Source organism: Pleurodeles waltl, chromosome 6 (assembly GCF_031143425.1).
Source record: "Pleurodeles waltl isolate 20211129_DDA chromosome 6, aPleWal1.hap1.20221129, whole genome shotgun sequence".
Classification (NCBI taxonomy): domain Eukaryota; kingdom Metazoa; phylum Chordata; class Amphibia; order Caudata; family Salamandridae; genus Pleurodeles; species Pleurodeles waltl.
Genome location: NC_090445.1, coordinates 1,585,714,318 through 1,585,740,339, shown reverse-complemented (window position 1 = coordinate 1,585,740,339; position 26,022 = coordinate 1,585,714,318). Strand labels below are relative to the sequence as shown.

The window sequence follows — 26,022 nt, the reverse complement described above, 5'->3', positions numbered from 1 at the left end:
AAACATGGATGCCGATGGACCGCCTCACACCCTGGTTTGCCATCGAGCGAGACGATCGGGCTCTATAGGCTCGACCTACACCCGGCTCTCCACCACGACTAGTGATACTTCGGTTCTTTAATTTTAAGGACAGACACGCAGTGCTACAGGAGCCACGTGCAAAAGGTGAACTGTGCTGGGACGGAGCAAAGGTCCTTATATTTCCAGACTACACAAGAGAGGTCCAACTACAGCATAGGTCCTATACCGAGGTTAAACAGAAGTTGAGAGTGATGGAGATACCTTTCTGTCTTCTCTTTCCCGCTAGGCTGAGAGTGGTGCACGACAGCAAAACTCGCCCTCTGGGCCCTCCTGGCCGTGGCTCTCCCGCAGAATCGTCAATGGACAACCGATTGCAGCGGCCTCCAGGTTAGCGGCAATGTACGAGCTCTAAGAGGTGCAGGGCGCAGCGCAGATCGAGTTCCGGCTCCCCGTGGGTCTCAGTGTGTATGACCCTCCGGCAGCCGTGCGCATGGTTCTACTTGACCACTAACCTGCTCCTAGATTTACCGCAGGAGGTTACTATTCTAGGAGGAGACTTTAATGCAGTCTATGACCCCGTGTGGGACACAACAGCATTCCCCTCGACCCGTAGGCAGACCGCGCCTTGGGATTGTCAAACTGGCTAGCATACGTGGGCCTATGTGACGAGTTGAGAATCTGGCATCCATGGTGCCGTCAATTCACACATACTTTAGCAGCACACCGTACTCAGTCTAGAATTTACCTTGTTTTATTTCCTGCTACAGATTGCTGTCATCTCACACAAATTGAGATCCTGCCGAGGGGTATATCAGATCATGCGCCACTCCGGTTTGTAATGGGGTCTGTTCAAGCAGCAGTCCGCCTTATGTGGCTCATGAATGCATGGTACCAGCGGCACAAGCCCCATGTCCAACAATTGCGGGAAACACTTCAGGAATATTTTGTCCTTCATAAAGGTTTGGTCTCCTCTGCAGGTACTCTTTGAGGGGGCAAGCAAAGCAGTGGAACTGGGTATGGCCAAGAGCCTCATCCGCTCTCGGGAACAGTCCCAGACACTACACATTACCCAATTGGAGGCCCGAGCCACCCATTTGGAAGCAGAACAATCTACACAGCCTAGTGAAGCGGTTGCCAGCCAACTCCTGCTTATACGGCAAGAGCCATGATCAATCTTTAGAGGGGGCTAAACATCTTTGGTGTGCGGTTAATGCCAGAGTCTATGGGTGGGGGGACAAAAATAGGAAGTTGCTTTACTGTTTGGCCTCACACCAGCAATCATCTAGAATTATCCCTGAAATTCTTAACACACATGAAGAGCCTGTTACCAAGCTCAAGAGGTGGCAGATACATTCGCTGAGATACTCTACAGGGCCTCCTCAGCTATTGACCCGGATCACACTCCTCAATTCTTAAAAGACATTCCCCTCCCTGAACTACCGACACAGAAGCAGCCATCCTAGATGACCCCATATTGCACAAGGAAATCAACGAAGCAATCTCCTCACTGGGAGCTGGAGAGACTCCAGGACTTGACGGGGTTCCATAATTCAGCGCAAACAGAGTATAAATCTGGGCCTTTGTATCTTCAGTAATTGTGAACATGACACTAATATTTCCCAAGGCATTGTGTTACTTACTTTGCAAGAGACCAATCATCGGTATTTAAATTGTCTACTTTGAAGAGCTGGGCAATGCGAAATGGTAATAGACTTTTATTTTTTCCAGATATTAGGTTCTTCACAGTTGCAAGAAGAAGCTTGAAGACCTGCAGCAATAATTTATTTCGCTGGAGGCTCGTGCCGGTATTCTCTACCTAGCCTGCTAGAGAGTTGTTGTGAATAAGATTGCTGTGTGACATACCAAGACTGCATTAGGGTCAGATCGTGTGAAATGAGGGTTTATGTATTCCATTTCCCTATCTGCTCTACTATGCTTACATTTAATGGAGCGATGTGATGGGTTTCCAGCACGCTGACTTTGTCCTCGTGTTTGAGGAGAACCTCTGATACTCTAAAGTTGTATTTGTTTTAACAAAACCTCGGTCACACCTTACTGTCTCTATATGGTGTCCCTGAGTCTTATTTTGTTTATGCTAGAGTACAGCTTGCAACTGTGAGGAGTACTCTTTTGCGTATTTAAAAAAAGATGTAAAAAACTTGTTTTCAAACAAAAATCGACCCAAGATTCAAATCCCACTGAAGAAAAATAAATGTGAGGAAACAACTGAAGGATGCTCTTCAGAAAACACGAAAAACTAGTATCGATCTAAAGTTTTTCAGGAAGACACATGAAGGCAGAACTTGTGACTCACACCACTGATAAAATTAATTCCAGCAACCTCCATATTTTTTGTGTGCCAAGCTTCCTGGCCACCAAGATGATGTCTGCAATTTTAGCACGAAATCAAAAGGCTAGCTTGCAGCGCTCAACCTCCATGTGTGCAACCATAGTGTTTGGGAATCAGGGTGGAAGAAGTCACCATCCTGCTGCGAGAACAAGTTTGCCCTGTAAGGGAGAGAATTCTGAGTGGCAATAGCTTACAGTATCATATCCAAACCTTTTGTCTGACTTTTGTAAAGAGCAGAACAAGCAGAAATGCGTGCAGTGCACAGAGATCAGCTGAAGTTAAAGATATTTCCCAGGAACCATTCGGAGGGAAGTGTAGGGCAATAAACTGAGGACACTTCGGCCCATATTTATACCTTTTGACGCAAGCCTGCGTTAGCGCATGTTTGCGTCAAAAAGTATAGTGCCGACTTACGCCATTCCTGGCGCCAGACGGGCGCCATATTTAGGGAATGGCACAAGCCGACGCTAAGGCCCGGTTAGCATCAAAATACATGACGCTAACTGGGTAGGGGAGGCATAGGGAAAACTGGAGGTTGTGAGGGAAAGAATGGCGCTTGTCAGGTTAGAGTTAAAAAAAAAAAGACTAACCTGACTAGCGTCATGTTTTTGACGCACAACCCCCATGGACATGACTCCTGTCTTAGTAAAGACAGGAGCAATGCCCCCCAGCCCAATGGCCATGCCCAGGGGACTTATGTTGCCAAGTTAGCCCCCCCCATGGCACTTAAAAAAAAGTTACAAATACTTAGCTGGACTTACCTGGGATGGGTTCCCCCCCATCCTTAGGTGTCCTCCAGGTGTGGGTGCAGGTGGGTGGGGGTGTTCCTGGGGCAGAGAAGGGCATCTGTGGGCTGTTTCCATGGTCTGTGACCATGGAAAAAGGTCCACAGGTCCTCTAACCCCTGCCCTGACCCAGGCATTCAATAGTTGTGCTAGGGAGGCTTAGCAACATTATTTAAGGCCCTCCTCCTCCCGTGTGTGATTTTTGCACAGGAGGATAAATAAGGCGCTAGGGCCTTTGAGTCATTTTTTGCCCGGGAACACCTACCTTGGATCTCATTGACGCAAGGTAGTTTTCCGCAGGCAAAAAATTATGTTAACTCCAATATTTTGACCCTAAACATGTCAAGCGCCATAATATAAATATGGAGTTAAGTTTGCGCCAGATTTGAGTTAAAATAAATGACGCAAATTCGGCACAAACAGAGTATAAATATGCCTCTTCCTGTCTCGGGGGCAGCGAACAGATCCACAAACTGAAATCCCAATGTCGGGAAATTACTTTGAGGTGCAACTCCCACTTGTGGTCCACAGAGAGACAAGTAAGAGAAAGTAACTATCAGGAAGATACCCCTTCACTGCGCCGACTGCTACAGGTGAATCTCCTCCTGAGGAATAGTTCACAATCCCACACCGGCCTGTGTGTTATCATAATCTGAATATTGCTTCCTGACATGGAAGCGAGGAATGCCTTCATTGCAATTTGGACTGCCCACAGATCACGCATTTTAATGAGCACAGGCTGCTCCGACACGAACCAAAGGCCCTGTGCCATCATGTCACCCAGATGGGCCCCTCTGCCCAGTGAGGAGACATCCATGCCATCAGTAGTCTCAGTCTGCTGAGGCCTGAAAGGACAACCCACCAAAAAGTTGGAAGGATCGGACCTCCAGTGTAGATCTAGATGAACCAAGTGGAGGATATGTACCTGAGCACTGAGACTTACCTGATGCTGGAGCTACAGTGACCTCAGGCACTACTGAAGAGCCCTTGCCTGGCATGTGGCCCTAACAAGATGCACAACAGAGCATACACAAGATCTGTAGAACCTAGATCAGAGTCTGAGTCAGACACCTCTGAATTATCACACAAATATCTGCACCCCTCTGTGAAGCAAAATCCTACATGAGACATATTTAGTAAGGCCCCTATGATGTTAGCCTTCTTGTAGACGCTTTCACCAGCCAATTATCCAAGTATGGAAATACATGGAATCCAGTGAAGCTCCCACAACTGTCAGCACTTTTGTAAAGACTTGTGGAGCAGTAGTCAGTCTGCCTGAGAGCACAATGATGTGATAGTGCTGGGCTCCCATTGTGAACCTCAAGTGACATCTGTGGGCAGGAAGAACTGGAAGATGGAAACAGGCATGCTGCGGGTTCAAAAGCACCATTCAATCTGCCGGATTCAGGGCAACCAAGATTCAGCTCAAGTACAGTCTCCTGGATACACGATATGCTTAAAATCCCTGCCCTTCTTGGGAACCAAATAAAGTGATTAGAACCCTGTTCTTCTGTTCAGAAGGCCCCAGTCTTAAGCACGGAAACAATCTCTGCCTCCAAAATTGAGGCTTGTACCAGAGAGCACATCCTGGTGGAATGATCATCTCCAAAAAATGGGTGACCCTCCTATACACTGGAAAATGGTGGTTTAAGTGGCGAGAAGGAAGCTTTAAATATGCAGAAGTGCCAGAAGATAGCAGAGACTAGATCTGTTGTTGGGGATGGTGTCCCTTAGCCACATACCTTCCATGAAATGAACAGTATTGTTGCTGCCATCTCTGGACTGGCTGAGGAAGCTGCCCCTGCCTGGGTTGGATTGCTTAGAAATTTCCTATATGGTAAATGGAATTATCTAGCTGTATTGGCTAGGACCAGCCAGCAAGCCATTGGTCTACTAGCGTTGAAGTTAAGCCTTGAGGAATTTGCCTTGTCACCAAAAGCAGCGTGCCATCAAAGGGCAGGTCCATAAGTAGGGCTTAAACATCTCCTATGAAGAACGTGGAGCTTGTATCTAAATGTGCCGACAGAATGATCACTTTGCCCATGGAAGAAGCAACAGTGTCTGCACAATCCAGGGTTCATTTGAAGGTTCAAATCCATTACTGAAAAGATCCTTCAGTGGCTTTTTCATTTGGTCTAGTACAATGATCATTGAATGTTCTGTTACACCCATAAATGATGAACTTTGCAGTCCAGAAGACAGCCTGCATAAGCAGTGCAGATGGCAAAGCTACCAAAAGTGAAGACCTTTTTGCCCTTTTGCTCTGTCTGTACCAGGAGGAAATATGGGAAAAACATTCAGATTTTGCTTTACGGAGGAAACTTGGACCACAAAACCTTATGGGGAAGGATGAGATAACAAAACAAATCATGATCACCCAGGGCAGGCACATGGCTTCTGGATGGCTGGGTCTGAAACGTTTTTTCCCATGCAGCCAAAAGAATATAAAAAACAGCTCTGTTGAATGGAAGCAAGGGCTCCTTCACCGAAGAGGAGGCTTGCAAGATCTCAGATAAATATGCTAGACCTCATCTACACAGAGCAAAAGGTCAATTCATCGCTTCAGCTGTTTTTCCTTCCACAGCTGTAAATGAGGAGCTTTCCTTTGAAGCTGGTCTTGATAGGTAAGGGATGTCATGTCTGGTGAAGTGTCTGGGCCATTTGGATTTAAAGGTACAGATTTAAGCCAATATCAGGAAGAAGACTTCTTCCTATGACACATTTTGTGTTCTTTGTGGGTAATGTAGTATCTCCACTGTTAGGTATCATTGTGTGCATACTGATTCTACCAAAAATATTTTTTACACATAACAATTACCAAAATCACTGTAGGCTTCTACATTTATATAGGTTTTGAAGAAAGCCGTGGACTCCCAAGGCTCTGTGAACCCAGCTAAAACACGCAGATCATTGTGGATAAAAGATTACTAATAGCTATGTTCCATCACTTTATGTTTTTAATCCAGTTGAGATAACCAGGAGTAAATAATTACATCAGATTATCCAAGACTGTTTTATATTCACTTCTTTCCTCTGGCACAGGGAGATTCCTTTTCCTTCACATAAAACACCCTTGCTTCCATTAATTGTGGTTGTATTACCACTTGAACTACCATGCGTTTGAGTGTGGGAATGGCCAATGATGAAGCATGCAATAATTTGTTTGGATGAGGGCCTTGCAATTCACAATGAAAAACTGTTTCCTAGCTGGAGTTAACAAAAGTTATTATCCTTTTATTTCTTAAATGGTGTGGTTAGTATGATCTAATATTGTAAGCAACAAATGTTCATCTAACAGAATTAGTTTGTTGTTCTTAGCTCTTCTTTCTAATGTTAGATTGTTAGAAATTGGGTTTCTGGTTGGCTAAGGTAGGCACCACCACCTTAGCAACCACTACTCCAGTCAGGGCAAAGGAGCTAAACACTCAAGATAGCCCCTGCTCACCCCCTTGGTAGCCTGGCACGAGCAGTCAGGTTTATCCCAGAGGCAATGTGTAAAGCGTTTGCACAACACACACAACACTAGTAACACAACAAATAGACCACAAAAGGAACTGCACAACAAGCTATATATAAAAATAAACTGTATTGTATAACAATCATTAGACCAAGAATGACATGAATCAGTAATATTCTGCCCAGCAAGCAGTTGTCAGATCATTTTCATCATGAGTGTGAATAACATGAAACATCCTCATATTTTGCACGTCAAAAACCAATCACAGTGGACCCATTTCTGCGCATCCCATACAGCCTCTGCAGAATTAAAATGCTGTGGAATATAGGTCCGGTCATGACGATGCTGTGGAAACACTGAAGGTGATAGAACATAATAGTGAACTGCCGATAATACACCAACACCTTCTACAAGAAGGCCGTAGCACAGCTGAGCTTCTTTTAAAAAGTATACACCGAGTGTACAACCTACCACATTATATATAGGAGTTCTGGTGCCTCTACCACCGTAATTAGGGTAATTTCTCTACATGTTGAGCACAGCGACTGGGACTGCATTTAGAAGGTGCAGCTGCCAGCGAGCACATCAGGTAGCTGCTATAATTGTCATCCTGCGGTCGGGGAAGACCTCCCTTGGTCTCCCATACCAATAACCACTGGATTAACCACTAACCTTGGGTTCCTGAATAGCCAGCTGCCCAGAATTGAGTTCTTCAACACCTTGTCAGGGATGTAGTAAGTACTATATAACTACAATCCAATTAAATTACAATAGAAAGTGGCAAAAGACAGTTTCATGTTCAAATAGTTTTATTGCTAGTAAAATATCTATTTTTGCATTTCCTGTAAACCAGTAAGCATTTCAAGCTAAACATTTTAGTTAACAATTTACATTTCAAACATTTTCCACTAGAGAAATGTATTTATTGCTCACACTTTTCTTAAGTAATTTGGAAATTTAACACCAGCCCTACCTGTATCCTGTTCTTTGTTATGTTTATAAAACAACAAAACAGCACACCTAAAATTCATGTAAACCGATTTTGGGTTATATAAATTCATAGTTTTTATATTGGCACAGACCTTTTGGTAGGCAGTGTCACCCGAGACTTAAAACGTTTTCTAGAACATCTCTGCTGTCACCCAACCTTCCATCCTTCATTGGCATATACCATATGATCAGATAATAGCTTGATGTCCTTTGTTAGTGTACGGTAAAAAAATTTTTTTTTTTATTTTAATAAAAAGTTGATGGTAATCCGGCAAAATCACTGGATTGCTTTTTTGTATCATATTCAAAAACATTCAATATCTGATAGTAAAAGACTATGTGGCTTTTAATTTATCACTTTACACCCAGCTCTATACTAACTTAAATTGAGTAGCTTTCTTCTTAATTAGGAAGTTGGGTAAGGGTGCAAAACGTAATACAATTGGGCATGGCTGTCAAAGCTGATGCAAGCAGTCTTATTATTTTGGCACAAACGAATGAAGAGCCACTTTGACCTTCTGCTTGTTTTATAATCTGATGGCTTTGCAGTTGACTGCCTGGTTTGTTATGCATATTAACAGCTCTTATATTAATTAGTCTGCCACGTAACACAGTTAGTGTTTTACACTATATTTGAAATAAATTGAGAATACACCACAGAGAAATTTACCTTCCAGATTCTCTTAAGTAAAAACCATTAGCCAATTGTCAGGTAATTTAGCCTGTCACTAAAGGAAGATAAGATTAATGCTAAAATAAAAGACGTTATCTGTGCACAATCTTTTTTATGAAACATGAACGCTGGTAAAACCCATCTCACATAATTTACAATGAATATTCAGAGTGGCCAGCATCTTTAGCACGGGTGGCTGCACAATAGTAGTGCACCTGAAGCTAGTTTTTTACTTGGCATTAGAAGTTAATTCAAACCCACATGTTTCTGTGAATGGCGAGAGTAGTAAACCAAAGGTAAGGTCGTTTGTTTGCAAAGAGATTGGCTGTTTATTGTAAACCACCTTCACTCATACTTCCAAAGGCATCCCAAAATGCAGGATGGTGATGAACAGACCACAATGGCACACGAGTAAAATCCATTAAAACCCAGGATGAAGACCTATACTACAGGATTTATCTGAGCTTCTCTACAGTGCACATACACAGACAGTAACCCTGTTTTTATCAAACCTGAACGTCTATGAAAAACTTCTTCTGTTAAAAAAATAGCAAATAACATTTACTAAGAATTTTAAGAAAGATTTGCACTTGACAACTCGGTTGTACTGAATTCCCATTTCCAAACATGTAAGACGTGGTCATAGAATGAGCAGGTTGCAAGTACATTATGCTCTTTTTGACTTGTTATGCATCCAGCTGGGTCACACTGGGAGTCACAATCCAGGGTGCTAATCTTATTTGCTCCAAAATCAGCTTCTGGGACATACACACCATCCTCATCCTCAACAATCAAGTCAAAGCTGCCAGTGGGAGATTCATAAGAAATCTTCAGGTTCTGAACTTGCATTTCTAGTTTCCGATCACTCCCTGCTACGGCATTACTCTCTGAGCTACTGCAGTCAAGTGATGCAGTCTCTGGGTTAGAGGCTTGGGAATCTGCCAGAGAGATTTTAGACCAATCAGCTCCATATGCCAAGGAGTTGTGTAGGACATAAGATGACAAAATGGGACATTCGCCTGCTGCTTTAGCTGCAAGAAAGAATAAACAGAAAAGCAAAAAATTTATAAATGTTCTGAGCGAGTGACCCACGACTGAGACATATATTTGGTGCTCAGCTGAAGCAAAGCTGTATCTTACAATTTATTTTGTACAAATGTGTTCTCAATCCAATCATGCTAATAAAGAAGAACTGATAGACAGAGACACATCGGTATTCAATTAGTAAAACAACATCATAAAGGCACAACAATATCAATACAGATCTGATATTTAAAAAGTATAGGAAAGATAAGAATACACAATAATTTGTCAACATACCATGGTCCAAAGACAAATTACAAAGCGACAGAGCCAAGTTTAGAAAATCAAAGATTTCCGTTTTAAAAATGATTCTAAGAAGCTCATCACAACTTTACATACAACAAAGCCGGTTTACATTTTAAAAAAAACTTGCCTATCAAAAATTGACTACTTAAATCTTTGTACAATGTGCAAAAAAAGACAGCAATAATGTTTGAGAGGGGGATTCATCACATGGACAAACTAGAATCGCTACAGGGACATACTGGCCAAACGAAAGCATAAAGGCTTTGAATGGAACCAGAGCAAAATCTGGTGAGCAGAGATCTTTCCGATAGACAAAAGTCAAATACCGCTCTGGGCCTGGTATTGTTTAAATTATTGCATATTTCTGTACAGATGACTTCTTCAATTCCATTTCCTGCCTGTACAGATGACTTCAACTCCAACTTCTCCCTAACCCATGCTTTATCCTCATCTGATGTCCCTTGCAGGCTAGTAAATAGGCCTGGCCTTCTCAGCAAGATGGCTAGTTATTTAATCTACTGTAACCAAGGTACCGAAAGACCATAGTCACAGGCTAGGCAGTTTTTGATGATAGATCATTTCAATGAAGCCTGGGAATTACTCCACACAGACAGCCATACTAGTAAGGGTGCTAATTTAATACTGTCCTCCACATAACCCATACCTAATTTATCATGCAGGAAAAATGTGGGCTGGTGGGTGGAAACCCCAAGAGCTACCTATAAAAACTACTTTCTTCTACTTACATAGTCTGCATGGGTCGCCCTGTAAATCAAATTTGGAATACTTTTGTGATTATATAGTTCTAGAAGAGGGGGGATTGGTTTGTTTCCGATCTTACAGGCAAAACTAAATAAAGAACATACATTTTGAATGAGTTTCATACACCGAGTAGAAAGGCACTGTGTCCGTGAGTTCGAGGAGTTAAGGTAATATCCAAATATGGGAAATGTGCCACCTTGGCCCCCATTCTTGCCCTTGATGGAAATAGCTGTAACTTTACTGCTGGTTCTACCACATTAAGTTTTAATGAAGTTAGTTTCCAGATCTAAATTATCCATGAATACCACAAAAAGTCCATCAATGCTTTGAGGCTGTTCTAGACATTAAAACAGCATTGTCCGCATACATCAAAACATGGACAGGTCTAGATTTCACCATCAGCATGTCCTTGCAATGCGTAATCAAAAAACACTGAGCTTGTTAATATACAATAAAAATAATATTGGGCCAAAAACACAACCATGACGAAAACCCCTCCTTAGTGCAAATGAGTCAGAATGTTCACGTCCTGGGCCATATGTAAGAAAGAAATCAGTTAAGGCCTTGTCCGTCCCCCTCATGCCTGACAAAATACCCCACAGCTTTAATCGGTTCACTTGGTTAAAAGTGCTGCTAAGATCCATGAATTATAAAAACAAGTTAGCCCACTTGGCAACAGTATATTTGCTATTAGATGCAGGCTAACACATTGTTCTATTGTGCCCAAACTAGTTCTAAAACTATATTGAGCCTCAGATATGGTATTAATGTCCTCTACCTAACTTCAAATCCTTTGCAAGTTAAACCAGACGGCTATTGTACCCACAGAATCCAGGGATAGGTCTATAACAGCATAGTTCTTGCTTATTACCATTTTTTAAACACTGGTACGATTAAAGCCATATCCCATGAGGGTGTAATTATGAAGCTACAGGCTCAGTGAATGGCATTAGTGATAAGAGGTCCAGAATTCCTGGGTATTTTGTAATGGTCCTGAGAGACCTCATCCAGGACAGGGGCCTTGCCCAAGGGGCTACGTAAGACCGCATTGGTCACCACTTGTGGCTCAAACGTAATGGAAAGGGGATAAATATGTGCAGGTATTCCACTATCCAGTACAAGTGACCATCCAGATGGTAGACTGACTTGAAACATTGAACATAGTCAGCTGCCTTAATGTGTGCGACACCGCAGACATCCGCACCTGTGTTTAGTGACTGAGTAAAACGTTTTCCAAAAATACGCTTGTGTCTCTATTAGAACACAAACTAATCAACTTCACCTAGGCTTTCCCTTTTAGCTTTAGCCTCCTGTTCTTTACAGAGATTTGATAAGTAGCCGGATACTGTCTTGATCCCTGGGATAACTACTTAAAGCCTACCTCGGGCATCTCTTGGTGACCCTCCAGTCCTTATTGAACCAGCTGGGTTCATCAGAGTTATACTTTCTCATGGGGCGAACAAGGCTTTTGTAAAAATAAGGCTAAGGCCGATAAAAGCTTTGATGATTGAGTGGTCGTATTAAATGTCATAGGCCAAGCATTTATTTTTTCAAGGAATGTTAGCTCTGATATGGTTGTTAAAACATTGTGTCATACTACCATCTTCCAGCATTGCCCGAGGCTCTGGTGGCTCAGTGCTAAGCTACTTGCTTCAGTCTTGATACTCCTCTTACAATTAATTGGAAATTCAAGGTTATAAAATTTGAATTATGGTCACTAAATTCACTGGCCACTGTGCCACAAGGACTGAACTTAGGATGGGACTGTACTGGTGAGAAAGATATAATCAACTGTAGTCCCAAGATCCAACCCAGTTTATGTTGGAATTTGGTGGCCAATTTGTTCAAAAATTTCAGCTAAATGCCATAGATTAGAACTGGACAAGTTCCTATGTAATTTAACACCTTTGGTATTCAAGGGTGAGTAGGATCATATCTTAGGAACCCCTGCTGAATAATCGAAAAGTGTTGCTCTAGAGACAATATTTGCATTGAACTCCCCCTATAAGTAAATTAGAACAATTCAAACTGTGTAAAGCCTGAATAGGATGTCAACACTACACTGCTTGCTGTAAGAGTATACAGTGTTATAAAAGTTAAATAAAAAAAGGTTTAAATATCTAGATCAAGCAATCCAGAGAACATTGATTCTGGAATGTGGAAGGGGTAACTATAGTAACATTACTCTCCAGAGAGGAAAGTGTTCTCAATCCAGTCTCATGTTAATAAAGGAGTACTGGTTATCTCTCAAAGTAGGTGAAAGAAGTGGTCTACCAAACACTGCACTACAATTCTTTCTCCAGTTTTTCTTCTGTAACCATTAACCATTTTTCTTGTAATCATGTCATCAATAAGAGGTTAGTTATGAAGAGAAGTAAAATGATCACTGAGCCCCAAAAACTACAGCATTGTTTGTACTTTAAGAGCTAAATTATCGTTTGTGCTTTAAGAGCTAAATCATTCTTTGTGCTTTACGTGCTAAGGTATCGCATTAAGTCCTAAGAGCTAAAGCATCATTCTAAGTCCTAAGAACTAAATCGTCGCTCTGAGTCCTAAGAGCTAATGCATTGCTTTGAGCCCTAAAAATGAATATGTCGCTCTGAGCCCTAATTGCTAACGCATTGCTTGAACCTCTAAGAACCAAAGAAACGCATGGACCTCTAAGAGCTAAAACATCACTTGGCCCTCTACAGCAAAAGCACAGCTTGGCCCTCTAGAGCTAAAGCACTGCTTGGCCCACTGGAGTTAAAGCATCACTTATGGCAAAAGCATTGCATGACCCTCAAGAGTTAAAACATTGTGGGGGTCATTACGACCCCGGCGGTCGGCGATAATATGGCACTAAGTACTGCCAACAGGCTGGCTGTACTTACCGCCATATTATGACAATGTACCACTCGGACGACCGCCACGGCGGTCACAGCTGCCGGGTTGGAGATATCCATCTCTAGCCCGGCTGCCGTCACTGTTCGGCCTGCGGTTATGACCCCACCTAATGCCATGGTTTTCGTGGTTTTCTTAACGCCACGAAAACCATGGCAGTAGGCACTATCAGTAACAGGGAATTCCTTCCCTGTCACTGATAGGGGTCTCCCCCCACCAGTTAGCCCCCCCCACCTCTCCAAAGCCCCCCTCACGCCCCCTTCACACACACACCCATTCCCACATGCATCCATATATCCATCCGCACACACTTTCATACATACACGCAGACTCGCAGTCCCATAACACAACATACACGCACTCACACCTCCATACATGCACATACGCATTCAACACGCAACACACACCTGCATCCACGCACACACAAACATTCACACACACACACAACACCCCCCACCTCTGTCAGAGACCCGACTTACCTGTGTTCTGGGGGTCCTCTGGCAGGAGACGGGAGGGGGTGCTGCTGCCACCAGCAGCGCCCGCCAGCAGAACACCGCCAGGCCGTATTATGGGTCATTATATGGCTGGCTGGCGGTCTACTGGTGTGGCGCTGCTGGTGGCAGTAGCGCCACCTTACAGTCATCTGCCGGCATGGCCACAGCCGGATTTCCACCATTCTCCTGGCAGAAATCCAGCTGTAGTCCTAATGCGGCAGACTGCTGGTAGCCGCAGCAACGGTCTTTTGGCAGCCGTCACAGCGGTGGTAGGCGGTTTATACCGCCAGTGTCAAAATGAGGGCATGTATGTCCTTTCAGGTCTAAAGCATTGGTGGACCCTCCAAAGCTAGAGCATTGTTGGGAGCTCCAAAGCTAAAGCATCTCTGAGGCCTCCAGAAGCAAAAACACAAAAAAATAAACCAGTTTGTACTCACCCATACTAGGCTTGCAATTCAAGATATGGAAACCATTATGCATACAAGCTGCCAGCAGTAAGTGAGCATGTGTGGGATGCCACTTCAGCCTCCAGACTCCACCCTCGACATGGGTGTCACCCATGGGACATTTCATTTGCCTTGTATCCCACAAGAGAACATGCTCATCATAGCTAAAACATAAGCCGGATAATTATTGTATACTTGAAAACAAGCTTCTATCACACAGCCCCAATTAGACCACTAATTCCATAGCATTGCACTGCAATAATTTAAGGACCAATTTATACCACACAGATAATTTTATGAACACGTTTAAGCGAAGGAGGAGAATGGATAGTTTGTCTTGCTAAAAACGGTAGCACTGCAGTGCTACTATGTATCAATTACATAATTATCCTGCACAGGATATGAGCGTTAAATTGTAACTAGTCATGTAATCAAACAGCAATAAAGTGGCCCAGTCTTCCATGTCACAGCTTGCTTAGTTGTCAATCTGATGCCATGTTCAGATAAGATCTCTTTCTTGATTTAAAGCAGTTCTGTAATCCAGATCATTCTCCAACATGATGGTTTAATGCACCAGTCTACTTCTCTTACTGATAGGTCAGTATGCAAAAGTTAATTAAGAAAACTACCTACTTCTTGAACTACAATGTCAATGAATTGCCATCATCACTCGTCAATACCTTTCAAATCTCATGCTGGCAGACATTATCCAATAGGCCTGCCAAGTCTTTTGATATATTGGGCTAACTAGAAAGAAAACTGGTATGGAAACCACCTATACATTAGAAGAAGTAAGCTATATCAACAAACAACTGTTGGGTAAGAAACAGATACCACTCCTCAATTTGTGTAGCATATTCAATATAGCTAAATGCTTTAGGCAGAATATTCTGAAGCCTTTTGCATTAAAATGATACATTTACAGTAGCCAGTGGATAGTCATTGTCACTGTACGTACAGGAAGCCCCTGGCACAGCGTAGCAACAAGATCTGCCAGAACTTTGTTAAAACAGTAAGCGTTCAGCAGATACGACACCCTTGCAGAGTACTGTATGGCTCCATGAGCCACGAGTGCCTCATCCAAGCTATAAATACAAGGTCTATGAAGAAGCAGTAGTAAGATTCAGCTGCTTCATTCCCTTCATGGCAAAGACTTATTTTTACATATGAAAATCTGTACAAAAGAAGCAGGGCTTCTAACCACGACAAAAAGAAAACATAAAATGTGCACACAAGCATGAATGGATGCACACGGCCTCGACTGACATTCTTCATGACAGATGATTCATTACAATATACTTTAATTATACATAAGTGCTTTTTACCTCCCAGTTGCCAGTATATTCTCCATGTGGGGGTTGCTCTGGATGCTGCACACTCCCATTGTGTGCCTAAACAGGAAACACAACACAAAGCAACAGTATTTGAAGATCAGCTTGCCATAGAAGGATGTAAAGACAGAAACAAAATAATTAGTAATTGTTAGTGTGATTCTACAGCATGCATAATTTTGTGGATTCACATGCCTTTTGATACATACGCCCCACTATCAGACTAAGAATCTCACTCTTTCTGTTATGTTTATCAATTAACACAACAATTTGCATGATCCCACATGTACACAGCCTTTCCATTTCAAGCTACTTGTTTTCCTCTTCCAGTCAGTCAATTAGAGCTATGTTGATCTACGACATGACCCTTGAGGCTCCTTAGTTTTATTCTTTTTAACATGCAAGTATTGAACAACAAGAATATGTGTAGTTCTACTACAAAATCAATATGGGGCAACCCTGTATTCCTAGGAACCTGGGTATCTACTGTATGAAAAAACAGAAGCTACCTCACAGCAAGCCAAGCTAGCCTGCACATCCCAGGCAAAACACTACTCTTGACACCATTTTGTGATCTGGTTCTGCACAATACATTCTGATAACTGCTGTGTCAGGATTATTGTCTTGAATTTTGCATCTCCTATAGGTTTTTGAGAGGTATATCCACACATATAACAGGTATGATTTAAACCGTAGTGTTTCTATTGTTATGTTTGTTTCCCAGAATATCACTCACATTGTGAGATATAAGGGGGTGGTTGATAAATTTCTCTGACCTAGAACATTTACCGTTCTTGGTAAATGGGACACGTGTACAGATGATTATCAAAGGACCACAAGGTAGTGTGGCGACCCTTTCAACAGATATTCTGTCTTTGTCTCATTATAGGTGCTACCTGTTTGTCCTTATGAAGACTCCAATAAAATGTCATACATAAAGGGGTTGAAATGTCAATCCTAAAGCATGTAGATATAGATTTATTGGCTTCTGCTTTGAACGGTATTCCAACTTTGAGTCTGTTCTGTATAAAACTCAGTGAGGACTTTTCTATATGCTTCTTTTTATCACTTACTGCACAACTGATCTCACGTTTAGTACAGTTCACTGGAGCACTTTTTTTTTTGATGATTCTTTACATTATTGTGTTATGTGTAATTGCATTAAGTCAAAATGATCACTGTATTTTTGATGACTTTTTCCTAGGAAGCGAAAGCTAACTTCTTGATGCTAAAGAAACACTGAACAATAGAATATGAAAGGGAGAGCCAGAGTACGAGACTTGGCTATATTAATTGTTTTTCGTATATGAAATTAATGCACAGCATTGCCTTATAAGCTAGTCTGGAGAGGATGGGTAACCAATGTAAAGATTTGAGAACAGGAGTAATATTTGTCTTTTTTGCGGTACCAATCGCAATGCAAATGTGTGGGGTAATGAAAATGTCACTTACCCAGTGTACATCTGTTTGTGGCATTAGTCGATGCAGATTCACATGTTGTGCATAGTCCGCCGTCTGGTGTTGGGTCGGAGTGTTACAGGTTGTTTTTCTTCGAAGAAGTATTTTCGAGTCCCGAGACCGAGGGACTCCTCCTCCTTCGTTCCATTGCGCATGGGCGTCGACTCCATGTTAGATTGTTTTCCCCGCAGAGGGTGAGGTAGGAGTTGTGTATGTTAGTAATAGTGCCCATGCAATGGAATGAATAAGTATGTACCAACTAAGGTTTAAGTAATATATTTACAAATGTACAAATGTTGAAGATAACTTCCAAACGGCTACAGGCTCCCGGGGAGGTGGGTGGGCACATGTGAATCTGCAGCGACTAATGCCACGAACAGATGTACACTGGGTAAGTTACATTTTCAGTTCAATGGCATGTGTAGCTGCAGATACACATGTTGTGCATAGGCTAGTAAGCAGTTATCTCCCCAAAAGCGGTGGCTCAGCCTGTAGGAGTGGAAGTAGTCTGAAATAAAGTTCTTAGTACAGCTTGACCTACTGTGGCTTGTTGTGCGGATAGCACGTCTACACAGAAGTGCTTAGTAAATGTGTGAGGCGTAGACCATGTGGCTGCCTTACATATCTCGTTCATTGGAATGTTTCCTAGGAAGGCCATGGTAGCGCCTTTCTTTCTGGTTGAATGTGCCCTTGGTGTAATGGGCAGTTCTCTCTTTGCTTTAAGGTAGCAGGTTTGGATGCACTTAACTATCCATCTGGCTATACCCTGTTTTGATATTGGGTTTCCTGTATGAGGTTTTTGAAATGCAATAAACAGTTGTTTTGTTTTCCTTATTTCTTTTGTTCTGTCAATGTAGTACATTAGTGCTCTTCTGATGTCTAATGTATGTAGTGCCCTTTCAGCTACTGAGTCTGGCTGTGGGAAGAACACTGGTAGTTCTACCGTTTGATTTAAGTGGAACGGCGAAATAACTTTTGGTAAAAATTTTGGATTGCTTCTTAGGACTACTTTATTTTTGTGTATTTGAATAAAAGGTTCTTGTATAGTCAACGCCTGAATTTCACTTACTCTTCTTAGAGATGCGATGGCAATGAGAAATGCAACCTTCCACGTTAAGAATTGCATTTCGCATGAGTGCATGGGTTCAAAAGGTGGGCCCATGAGTCTTGTTAAGACGATGTTGAGGTTCCATGAAGGAACAGGTGGTGTTCTTGGTGGTATAATTCTTTTTAGGCCTTCCATAAACGCTTTAATGACAGGTATCCTAAATAGTGAAGTTGAATGGGTAATCTGCGGGTATGCAGATATTGCTGCGAGGTGTATCTTTATGGAAGAGAAGGCTAGATTTGATTTCTGTAAATGTAGTAAGTATCCCACTACATCCTTTGGAGATGCATGTAATGGTTGAACTTGATTATTATGGCAGTAGCAAACAAATCTTTTCCATTTGCTTGCATAGCAGTGTCTAGTGGATGGTCTTCTAGCTTGTTTTATGACTTCCATACATTCTTGGGTGAGGTTTAAATGTCCGAATTCTAGGATCTCAGGAGCCAGATTGCTAGATTCAGCGATGCTGGGTTTGGATGCCTGATCTGTTGTTTGTGTTGTGTTAACAGATCTGGTCTGTTGGGCAACCTGACATGGGGTACTACTGACAGGTCTAGTAGTGTAGTGTACCAAGGTTGTCTTGCCCATGTTGGTGCTATTAGTATGAGTTTGAGTTTGTTTTGACTCAATTTGTTTACTAGATATGGAAGGAGAGGGAGAGGGGGAAAAGCGTACGCAAATATCCCTGACCAGTTCATCCATAGAGCATGCCTTGAGACTGCCTGTGTGGGTACCTGGATGCGAAGTTTTGGCATTTTGCGTTCTCCTTTGTTGCAAATAGGTCTATTTGAGGTGTCCCCCAAATTTTGAAGTAAGTGTTTAGAATTTGGTGGTGAATCTCCCATTCGTGGACCTGTTGGTGATCTCGAGAGAGATTGTCTGCTAGTTTATTTTGGATCCCTGGAATAAATTGTGCTATTAGGCGAATGTGGTTGTGAATTGCCCATTGCCATATCTTTGTGCCAGGAGGCACAGCTGTGTCGAGTGTGTTCCCCCCTGTTTGTTTAGATAATACATTGTTGTCATGTTGTCTGTTTTGACAAGAATGTATTTGTGGGTTATGATGGGTTGAAATGCTTTCAACGCTAGGAATACTGCTAACAATTCGAGGTGATTTATATGCAGTTTTGTTTGATGTACGTCCCATTGTCCTTGGATGCTGTGTAGATTGAGGTGTGCTCCCCACCCTGTCATGGAAGCATCTGTTGTTATCACGTATTGTGGCACTGGGTCTTGGAAAGGCCGCCCTTTGTTTAAATTTATACTGTTCCACCATAGAAGCGAGATGTATGTTTGGCGGTCTATCAACACCAGATCTAGAAGGTGACCCTGTGCATGTGACCACTGTGATGCTAGGCACTGTTGTAAGGGCCTCATGTGCAGTCTTGCGTTTGGGACAATGGCTATGCATGAGGACATCATGCCTAGGAGTTTTAATACCGTCTTTGCCTGTATCTTTTGTGTTGGATACATGGCTTGTATAACCTTGTGAAAATTTTGAACCCTTTGTGGACTTGGAGTAGCTATTCCCTTTGTTGTGTTGATTGTCGCTCCTAAGTATTGCTGTGTTTTGCACGGCAGAATGTGAGATTTTGTGTAGTTGATGGAGAAACCGAGTTTGTAGAGGGTTTGTATGACAATCTGTGTTGTGAACACTTTGTTAGGGAGTTGGTCTTGATTAGCCAATCGTCTAGGTACGGGAATACGTGTATTTGCTGCCTTCTGATGTGTGCAGCTACTACTGCTAGGCATTTTGTGAATACTCTTGGTGCGGTTGTTATACCGAACGGCAACACTTTGAATTGGTAATGTATTCCCTTGAATACGAACCTTAGGTATTTCCTGTGCGAGGGATGTATCGGTATGTGGAAATACGCGTCCTTTAGATCTAAGGTTGTCATGTAGTCTTGTTGCTTTAGCAGTGGTAACACGTCTTGTAGCGTGACCATGTGAAAGTGTTCTGATTTGATGTAGGTGTTTAGTGTTCTGAGATCTAGGATTGGTCTCAGTGTTTTGTCCTTTTTTGGTATTAGAAAGTACAGTGAGTAAACTCCTGTGTTTACTTGTGTACATGGTACCAATTCTATTGCGTCCTTTTGTAGTAATGCTTGAACTTCTAGTTCTAGAAGGTCTAAATGTTGTTTTGACATATTCTGTGGTTTTGGTGGGACATTTGGAGGGAGTTGGAGAAATTCTATGCAATAACCATGTCGGATAATTGCTAGGACCCAAGTGTCTGTTGTTATCTCCTCTCAGGATTTGTAAAACTGACTTAGTCTTCCCCCCCACTGGTGTTGTGTGAAGGGGTTGAGTGACTTGTGAGTCACTGTTTGGTTGTAGGGGTTTTTGGACTTTGAAATTTTCCCTGGTTTCTAGGGAATTGTCCTCCTCTGTACTGGCCCGAAAGCCTCCCCTTTGGTACTGTCCCTGGTAGGTAGACGGTGTTGATTGTGAGGTGCTGGCTTGTGTGGCTTGACCCCGAAACCCCCCTCTGAAAGTTGTTTTGTGGAAGGTGCCGAAAGTGCCTCTGCCCTGCGGGGAATAGAGTGCGCCCATGGCCTTGGCTGTGTCAGTGTCCTTTTTCAATTTCTCAATTGCCGTGTCCACTTCGGGTCCAAACAATTGCTGTTCATTGAACGGCATATTGAGCACCGCTTGCTGTATTTCCGGTTTAAAGCCAGATGTGCGCAACCATGCGTGCCTTCTTATGGTTACTGCGGTATTTATTGTTCTTGCAGCTGTGTCCGCTGCGTCCATAGAGGAGCGTATTTGGTTATTGGAGATGTTTTGTCCCTCCTCAACCACTTGTTTTGCCCGTTTTTGAAATTCTTTGGGCAGATGCTCGATGAGATGCTGCATCTCGTCCCAATGGGCTCTATCATATCGCGCTAGGAGCGCCTGAGAGTTCGCGATGCGCCACTGGTTTGCAGCTTGTACTGCGACCCTTTTCCCAGCTGCGTCGAACTTGCGGCTCTCTTTATCCGGAGGTGGTGCCTCGCCTGATGTGTGCGAGTTGGCTCTCTTGCGAGCTGCCCCTACCACGACTGAATCTGGTGGCAGTTGTGAGGTGATCAAAGCAGGGTCCGTGGGCGGTGCTTTATATTTTTTCTCCACCCTTGGAGTTATCGCTCTACTCTTGACCGGTTCTTTGAAGATCTGCTTTGCGTGCCTTAGCATTCCTGGAAGCATAGGCAGGCTTTGGTAGGTGCTATGGGTGGAGGAGAGGGTGTTGAAAAGGAAGTCATCCTCGACAGGTTCTGCGTGTAACGACACGTTATGGAACTCTGCTGCCCTAGCTACCACCTGTGCATACGCTGTGCTGTCCTCAGGTGGCGAGGGCTTGGTAGGGTACGACTCAGGACTATTGTCTGATACTGGGGCGTCGTATAGGTCCCAAGCGTCTTGGTCATCTTGGCTCATGGTGGTATGAGCCGGTGAATGTGACGGAGTCTGTGCCGGTGATATGTGAGTTACAGGTGGAGGAGAGGGTGGCGGAGTTACCTTCTTCACCATTTTTTGTGGTGTTTGTTCTTGAGTTTGGAACTCAAGTCTCCTTTTTCTCCTGATTGGGGGAAGAGTGCTGATTTTCCCTGTCCCACTTTGTATGAAGATCCGCTTTTGTGTGTGGTCTACATCAGTGGTTTGTAACTCTTCTTCAAATCTGTGTTTGCGCATTTGAGAGGACAGTGATTGTTCCTCTGTATCTGAGCTGGCAGTTGGTTCGGTTGCTGGTTGTTTTGGCACCGAAACTGTGTCTCTGCTTGTTTTCGGCTCCGAGGCGAATTTTTTATTTTTCGGCGTCGAGCTTTCTCGGCTTTGATCTTCCTCGGTGCCGCTGTCTCTGCGCCGAGCAGCTTCGGTTCCGCTGTCTCTGCGTCGATCTTTTTCGGCAGCACTTTCTCGGTCCCGAGATTGCTGCGTGCCTGTGTCTCGACCCGAGTCGGACGATCTCGGCACCAGTTCGGCCTTTTTCGCTGCCGATGGACGGTCACCTACTTTATGGGTTGAGCCATGGCCTGTTGGCAGTGGCATCCCCTGGGCCTTGTCTGTTTTCTTGTGTGGTGCTTGCTTCGACGTCTTACTCACGGTTTCTTCGACATCGAATTCCTCGGAGTCCGATTCATGGATGGAGAAGGCTTCCTCTTCTTCTCCTTGTCCCTCGAACTCTCGGTGTCCTGTCGGCGTGGACGCCATCTGCAATCTTCTGGCTCGCCGGTCACGGAGCGTTTTTCGGGACCGAAACGCACGACAGGCCTCACACGTTTCTTCCTTGTGCTCGAGCGACAGGCACAAGTTACAGACCAAATGTTGGTCTGTATATGGATATTTATTGTGGCATTTAGGACAGAATCGGAACGGGGTCCGTTCCATCAGTGACGATGTTACACGCGGTCGGGCCGACCAGGCCACGACGGGGGGATCAAAAGTACCCCGAAGGGCTACCGGAGCTCTTCACGATTCGGTGTCGATTCTATTCTTACCCGATCCCGAGCGAAACAATACCGACGTAGTTTTCCGAAGTTAAGACTATCTTTCCGTCCCGAAACCCGGAGCGAAAAGGAACACGTCCGAACGCGATGGCGGAAAAAAAACAATCTAACATGGAGTCGACGCCCATGCGCAATGGAACGAAGGAGGAGGAGGAGTCCCTCGGTCTCGGGACTCGAAAATACTTCTTCGAAGAAAAACAACCTGTAACACTCCGACCCAACACCGGACGGCGGACTATGCACAACATGTGTATCTGCAGCTACACATGCCATCGAACAATATATTCTCTTTTGGCGTAGCCAATGACAGTGCGATCCAAACATTTTGAATTACAGAAACTGAATATGATTGAAATGTTTTCTGGTGAACTCAGGGAAACTGAGTTGGCAACAGCTTACAAAAACTACAGGGTTTTGCTCGGCGATTGCTAGCATTGCAATCTCTTCTGTAAAAGAGAACAGTTTTGAAGGGGCCATATTAGATGATCTATAAGTAAGAATAAAACGGACAGTCAAATGGCTGCAAGTGAGGCAGAAAGAGTCAGTTTCATTCTAAAACTGTGTCTGAATCATTTGAACAGGTATAGACTGATGAGTGATGACAGCTCATCAGCCCCTCACACTCTGTCAGTCCTTTCCTTCTCGTAAGTTTAAAGATATCAGGTACTAGGGCAACAAGTCAGGGAGCACTATCATCTGTCAAACACTGGGAGGGAGAACAGGTCTGCAATTTGAAATATATGCTTTATTGCAGACATAACTTGCACAAAAAAAGCTATGAAATAAGATTAATTTTAGCCATCCCTGTACCCACAGAAAAGTACTATCTGCAAAGCAATAGTGTGATAAAGATTTTAGGCTTTGAGAGCATGAATAGTATGGGATGGGATTAAGGGACCCAGCAGCCTGAGAGAATACATTTTGTTAACAAACTCAGTTTGAGAAAGAGGCTCAGGTAATCTGGTTGGCACAGCTGGTTGTGTGTCAGTGCGGACGAGCTTGCCAGTGTGCTACCTGATGCATGGACACAATGCTGATGGGATTAAGTAACATCTGGCAAGGTTGCACATTACCAAAGAAAATGGAACCTTGACAGCAAAACAAGATGACCACAAGACAATGTCAAGACCTGGTCTTTTACCAAGATGGCAGATGTGTAATGGTATTAGTGAGTGTAGGTTCAAGCAGGATAAATCACAAGTTAACACAAGTGCACAGATTTCCTAAAATGTAGTTGAAGCACTGTCCTAGTTATTAGATACATGAATCTGCCTCTCTGGAGATTATGAAGGGTCACATGTGACTCTATAAAAGATATTAATGCTGGAGCAAGGACAAGGACAACCACATATGTCCACGGGACTTGGGTCACTATCTATAAAATAACAAACAACGTCACGTGGGACTCATTCACCCAGCAAAAACTCAAATTTTGCTTTGTTTATCCTTGTACCCTTTAGGAGTTGACTGTATACATCCAGATCTTGAGGGGTGAGTGTTCCTTTTGAAGCACAATTGTCAGAGGCACTTAGATGTAGACATGGTGTTGAGACCCAGTTTCTTTCCTTTCATCCTCATAGATGTGATAGTCTGGTGACAGTGTCCTGAGGAGCCCCTTGGAATTTGGAAGGGGTCGAAATGTAGACAATATTCCCAACGGTGGATAACAGAAATTGAGCCAAAAGCGTGGAGAGATCGTTCCAAAACCCTTCTTAAGGACTTGTGACCTGCGAAGTATACACCACCATGGAGATTATCCAGTGTTCCAACATTTTGATGATTGTCTTTTATTTAACCATGTTTGTTGCACCTTGCGTCGTCTGCACTATTGATTCACATTGTCACACCTTGGTATATGTATATGAAGATAATATATGCAAGATTAAACAGTTTTTGGTCCAGCACCTTTATTGTTTTGTCTTCCCCTTTTTTAACAGACCATACAGATTGTTTTCTTAACAGTGCAAGTACAAGACTGTTGTTGACTAACTGAGTTATTGTATCAAATGCATTACATTAATCTGTTTGAAACCTCTTATGGATATATTAGTTTTCTAATGGGGAATGAGTCCCACATGACATTGTTTGATATTTGATAGGGAGCTCTACATCTTGAAATAAACTAATTTCTTCTCCAGCACTAGTTCTTCCATAAAAACACATACCCTCTTTGCTCATAGAGAAGAATTCAGTTGATTTGTAAAGTATAACAGTTCACAAGTAGTCTTTCTTGATTCAAAACAGAGAAGTGAGATCTGTGGACAAGAAGTTATATGATGGCTAGTAAGAAAGCAGGTGCTATTTCAGTGGCAGCTGAAAATCAAAATGATTCTTAAACTTTGAAGTTATAAGGAGAACTTCAATTCAGCCATGGATTGGATTTTCTAATAGTGTGCGGAATCAAAGAGATTGGGCGGAAGAAAGGGAAACCATACAGGATTTGTTAACCATAACCCTATTGTGTGGTACCTAAAAGCAAAGTCACATCATTTATTTTTTTACATTTGCAAAAAAAGTTGTTTCACAGGAACTCCCTGTACTTGTAATATGTTTTGAATCACTGCTGCATCCAGCTTTTATTAATGGAATATTGCTCTGCCTATTGAGAATTTCAGTGGTTTCATTTTCCCCTGTAAGCTCCACCAGAAATCATTGTATTTGTTGTGATGTCTAAGGTCAGGATGGGTGTCTTTTCCATAAACTGATGGCACAACCAAATATTAGAAATATGACATATCAACTGTTTGATATTTTCTTTTCCCAGGATGGATATGAGCATTGATGATATGCAATGAGTGGTGACATATATTTAAAGTAGCCTTGAGCTGTCAGATATCTTTCCGTTAGTGTTCTGGCCATGAATGGGGTGCCCCTCTCCAAGTACTGTGTGGTCAATGGAACAACTGCTGACTCATATGTGGAATAGGTTGTTACTTGTAGAGTAGAAAGTACATTTGCTGGCAAGACTTAACAGCTCTCAACCTAAAGACTGAAAAGGGTCACATATGGCATTTTCATGAGTCAGGCAGAGCACTACCCTGGTGGAATGCCATTTAGCCAGACTACAAGTTGTCTGGTGTTTATTTGGGATTAACAGGTGTGGGAACACCAGACCTGGTTTTAGCAGGTGTTAATTTGTACCTAGTAAAACCACTGGGGCAAGGGGGCTAAGGCACAGGGCAGAGCTTCAGTTCTCACCGCACACGACCTATTGGAACAGCACTCAGGAAGCACGCAACACTCAACCCCCCCCCATCCCCATGCCTGGTCCTGCCCCACCCATCCATACCCTCTCAAACCCCAGCACTGCTGTGGGGCCCTCCCCCCAATGACATTCACCACCTGCTGCTAAACAGCACACTGTAAATGTCAGTAGATCTGTCCAGACCTAGCAGTCAGAAGAGGCCAGGTATTTTCATGTCTGCGTGGTTATTCCCTGCTCAGC

The 26,022-nt window shown here is 43.1% G+C and overlaps 1 protein-coding gene across 3 annotated transcripts in view; it reads right to left on the bottom strand.

Moving 5' to 3' along the window:
* Nucleotides 1-7,404: 7,404 nt before the first annotated feature.
* DPH7 (diphthamide biosynthesis 7) overlaps nt 7,405-26,022 on the bottom strand; it is a 174,653-nt gene continuing 156,035 nt past the window's right edge. For all 3 annotated transcript variants that reach the window (XM_069241378.1, XM_069241377.1, XM_069241379.1), the window contains 3 exons: nt 15,516-15,581; nt 14,182-14,354; nt 7,405-9,307 (listed from right to left, as the gene is read on the bottom strand). In XM_069241378.1, the coding sequence (XP_069097479.1) occupies nt 8,850-9,307; nt 14,182-14,354; nt 15,516-15,581 (697 nt within the window). In that variant the 3' untranslated portion in view covers nt 7,405-8,849. The remainder of the gene's footprint in view (nt 9,308-14,181; nt 14,355-15,515; nt 15,582-26,022) is intronic.